We start from the raw sequence: 4,906 nt of genomic DNA on the forward strand, positions 1-4,906 counted from the left end.
ATTCCTGAGGCAGTTACATTTTCTGAAGGACAATCTGCCTGGTAAAATACATAAAGCACTACAGACAAAATTATCACAGCTCTTCATCCCACCTGAGGACAGTCAGTGGAGAAAGTCACCCCCGCGGTCACTCCACCCCTCTCGTGCAGAGAAAGTGGCCTTGGGAAGGACCGTCTAGCTCAGCACCAAGCCTGTCTGCTCTGCTGCGCAGCGCGCACGATTAGACGGCAGTTCCCGGCCCCTCCTGATTAGATGTGGCCACGTGGCCGAGCCTGGCGGGGGGTTGTGAGCAGAAACAAGGGGCCCTGTGTCCTGGCCTGGGTATGCGAGAGCTCCCCTCAGGGGCCTCCATTTTCGCCCCCAAGCTGACTGAAGGCAGCCGAGCACACCCACGTGTGGAGGAAGGAAGGAAGAGCCGCAAGACAGAAGGAACCTAGGTTCCTGAGTAACTGCTTGGAGGAAAACCACCCATGGATCAGGGCTATGAGTGAGCAAGAAATAAACTTCTATCATATTGAGCCACTAAAAACCTAGGGTGTTTATTCCAGCAACTGACATTAGGTTAACTAAATAAATTCACTGGCCCACTACAGAACAAGGTCAGATTGACTTGAAGTTAGTAACTCAGGGAAGACAGGACATACCAGATGGAATCTCTAGATACGTTCAGTCAAGGTGACACCACGTTTGGCCACAATAAAGCAATCACCTCGCCGTGCAGTAAAAAATTCTGCTGAGGAGCCCAGGCTGAAGGAGACACCTGAGAACCACTGATCCTGAACTTCCGCGGCAGTCAGATATTAGCTGGTGTACGTCAACAAGAATCTGTGAGGATCTTCCACACTTCCTTTGCCGAAACTACCATAATTCATATTAAAATCCAACATACCACATGAAACCTAACTCTGAATTCACTGTGCAACTATTCTGACGTCATTTCACAATGGACAACTGATGCAGTAGACAGAGTTCAAGTGGAGTCTCTTCAGCTGTTGAGTTTTTCCTCAACAGAAGTTTAACATAAAGAAGACCTCTGCTTTCCCTATGCAAGTCACAGGTGCTCTCCTCTTGGATCGTGAATACGACAAAGCTTACCGTGCTCCCCTCTCTGCCTGGTCAAGACCCAAGCTGCATGCTCCCCGCCCCACAGTAACACTCATGGCTACCATGGGCTACCCTCTCTCCTCCTTGCTTCCACCTCAGTGGACACGTCCTCCACTACAAGGCAATGTCGGAGATAAATGTGAATAAATAAACCCAATCCATTAAGGAAGGAAATTAACACTCCCTAAGTACCCACTACATGCCAGGTACTTTCACATACTCAGTTCCATTTAATCTTTGCAACAACGAGGTGTACACCATAATTTTCCATTTTACAAATGAGGAAGTAAAGAAGTTTTAAAAAACTCAAAGTCCAGGACAGCTGACTCCGAAACTTATCCTTCCCCTTTCAAAATGCTGCATTTGACCTCTGACGTACTGCCATTCTTTAGGCAATCGAAAAAAACATAGAATTACCGTCCAATTTTTATTTCCTTTAAATATTCATTTTAGTAAATCAACAGTTCTCAAATATTCCACCCTCCCACTTACACCTTATTATTACATTTCCACGAAATCAAAGCCTGCACCAGCCCTCTGACACCAGAACGCGTGGAAGGCTACGACATGGAGAACTCAGAGGATGGACCCAGGGCAGGAAGAGGCCTAGTCCTACATTATCCAGGCCTATTGCTGCCTCCCTTAGGAAAAAGTTCTTTCTACCTGTGAAGCTTTCAGAGAATTCAGAAATTTCTTCACCAATTCTTAAGATTTCCAAAACCCCATTTGAAAGATACGACATTTCTAAGTGCAGTGGAACGGGAATATGTCAAGGAACTTGAAACATAAGGGACGATCTTAAACTCTTCTAGTGGTAGAGTACAACACGCTTCCACGCAGGGCTGGGAAACCGTCTTTATGACGATTCTTTCTCACTTGAAGAACTGCGTGAAGATCGAGGACAACAACTGCAGTGTTGTATTACAGCTACTACTTTGTTTAAGTAATTATTTACTAACCAAGTATTCTTCAAAGTCAAATGTAGGTAAACCAGCTCACTAATCAACATTCTCAATTCTCAGCAGTTTAAAAAAAAAAAAACAGCACTAAATTAAAACACATTTGATAACTGAAAATATCAAAAGACTAATATAAGGTCTTAGGTTGGCCTGAGTTTTTATCACAAACCATGCTAAAATTAGGTGATGAGTAGTTGTCGTTATAATAGCTTAAGAAATGCACTTCTGATGACAAAGTCTCACTCAGAAATACTTTCTTGTTTGAAAGGGAGTTTCAACATCGAACACTTTTCACCAAAAATACATTCTATCAGTGACATTTAAGATGACAGAACCATCAGAGACAGGTTCTTTTGACTGCGAAGGTCAGGACACTTCTTCCTCTGAAAACCTGCTGTGCTATTTATCAAAGTCCTTCCCGTCGAGGCTCGCGTCTCAGTCAGGTGCTGCATGGTGGAAAACCGCGTCTGCATCTTTAAGCCTTACCTTCAGGTAGGATCCATAATATTTGGTTACGTAGGGACTGTCACACTGACTCAGCACTGTGATCTCCTGCTGTATGTCCTCTATCTCATCTTCAGCCTCTTCCAGATCAATGATTTTTATGGCGACCACTTTCTGAGTCCGATTGTCAATGCCCTTGAACACCTCGCCAAAAGAGCCCTTCCCGATTTTCTCCAGTTTGGTAAAAAGCTCTTCTGGATCTGCTTTCAGGTTCTGTAGGAGAGAAGGAAAAGGGAAACTTCAGTGACTCACAGGGCTATGACTGCTTCGTCCCTGTATTGATAACATACAAACCACCGTCTTTCTAGGACCGATACGTTTTCCTCACTTAAGGATCAGGCTGCGGTGACCACAGGCCTTCACATTCAGGACACAAAGATTTCTAAATCTCACCTGCATGTGCACATTAGACTATGATACACGGCAAGTGTGCAAACAAAAACAATGACCCAGCTAGATTATAAAAACTGGGGAAGGCTCCAGCTTTTGTATAATTAAAGTAAATAAATACCAGAACACTTAGACATGCGGACTTATTGAAAAAAATCACTCTTGTCTAAGCAAAAATTCTACTGTTCTCCCCATGCTCCCCCCTCAACTCTCTTAATTCAGGTAGGTGTATACTAAAACATAGGTTAACTAGCATCCTCATATAACAGGGGGGAAAAATGTACGTCCTCACTTAATTGTTTCAGAAGAGGCCATGTCCAACAAATACAGTCTCACGCATCTTCACTTACAGCTACTGTCTTAGCCTAAGTATTTTAACCAGACCCAGGAAACAATAAGGAACCTGTTTTCTTTTGTCAGGTGAACATCATACCCTTGAAAATGGCTTCTAAAAGCTCTTAACCACCAACGTGATTAGCTGAAAAACACACACAGCCTACACTTCTAGGCTTCAGCTGTAAGGACTCCAACACCCAGCCCAACAGCTCCCTGACCAGAGAGAAGTGTGAGCTGCTGGGTTCTCGATGGGCAGCACCTGTCAGCCCCAGGCAGGCGAGAGGGGTGACGCTAACACTTTGCGAGGAGAGCTAGGCACGCTGCACATCTCACTACGCGGAGCTGCTCAGGCTGCAGCCCCACAGGGCAACAGAAGGCCCGGGAGCCGCCCACCCTACAGACACACCTTCCCTGTGAAATAGCGGGGAGGAAGAGGAGGGTTGAAGGAGGAAGCACACCAGACACGGAAGAGAGACCCACAGAACGTAAGGGGTCACAGGCACAGAACTACGGCAATCTGGGCGGCACCGGGTTAACCGAGCCTTGTGGGCGAACCGGGCGCCCCACTAACCTGCCGTCCCAGGTGAACCCGCAGAGTGGCCAGCGATGCTTCCGAGGAGAACTGACACCCACCAGACCCCTTCCCACGTGAACAACGGACCCCAGTGACACAGGCACGAACGGACACCACAGAGGCCCCGCGTGAGACGGCACAGTGAACAACGTGAAAGCTCACAGGTCTCACCCATAAACGTGAGAAAAGTGAGAAATGGGGTGACCAGGAAAGGGGGACACGAGAGGCCGCGTCCGTTTCCAGCAGCTACAGCCTCTCCCGTTCTCACGCCCTTTCCCTTCTGTCCTCCCCTCCGGGGTGAGGAAGGCTGACCCTCCTTCTCAAGGCCAATCCCAGAAGCTTCAAAACCACCCTGCCCGCCCCCAGGACGCGGCTTCACCCCCGACCCCCTTCTCCACGCGCCCCTCCCGCCTGTCTCTGCCCTGGGCACCAAGCTGGGGTGTCTCCCATTGAAAAACCACCACCACCTGCTGCAGGTCGCCCTCCCCGCTCACTCCTCCCCAACGTCCCCCCCCCCACAAGGTCCCCACCATCACAGTCTGGCCCCCGCTCTGGCGTCGGATCCTCCACGAGGTCGGCCCCACCGGCATCTACGACGCTACTCCCCACTTGTCCTCTTCCAGTCTCCCTGGTGCCAGAAGAGTCTTCAGGCGCAGACCCGCCCGGTGGCCGCCATCAAGGGCAGCCACCCCGAGGCTCCAGACTTGACCTCCTGTCTTTCTCTCCTTCTTCCCGGGGTTTGGGACCCTGTTCCCCAAACCTGGCTACTGAAGAATCACCCGGGATACTCAGAGGTCCCAAAACACTTGCCTGGTCATAAAGGGTGGGGGGAGGATGCGGTCGTGTAATCCATATTTTCAAAAGACCCCCACTGAACAGGCACCTTTGCAAACAAACTTCTAAATTACAGGGTATGTGGTAACTTCCAAACTGCTGGTGCAGTCCTTTGAGCTTTAACTCCCAGGATCCACTCGCTGCTTTGCTGATACCTCCTCGGCCTGGACGCGGCAAGCTCCGCCTGTACACACCGAATGTGTCA

The 4,906-nt window shown here is 48.8% G+C and overlaps 1 protein-coding gene across 1 annotated transcript in view; it reads right to left on the bottom strand.

The window, feature by feature from the left end:
* STK24 (serine/threonine kinase 24) overlaps positions 1-4,457 on the bottom strand; it is a 61,072-nt gene extending 56,615 nt beyond the window's left edge. The window contains exons 1-2 of the mRNA XM_007467226.1: positions 4,398-4,457; positions 2,550-2,780 (exon numbers count right to left, since the gene is read on the bottom strand). Of these exons, the coding sequence (XP_007467288.1) occupies positions 2,550-2,780; positions 4,398-4,457 (291 nt within the window). The remainder of the gene's footprint in view (positions 1-2,549; positions 2,781-4,397) is intronic.
* Positions 4,458-4,906: the final 449 nt, after the last annotated feature.

Source organism: Lipotes vexillifer, unplaced genomic scaffold, assembly GCF_000442215.2.
Source record: "Lipotes vexillifer unplaced genomic scaffold, Lipotes_vexillifer_v1.1 scaffold291, whole genome shotgun sequence".
Lineage (NCBI taxonomy): Eukaryota > Metazoa > Chordata > Mammalia > Artiodactyla > Lipotidae > Lipotes > Lipotes vexillifer.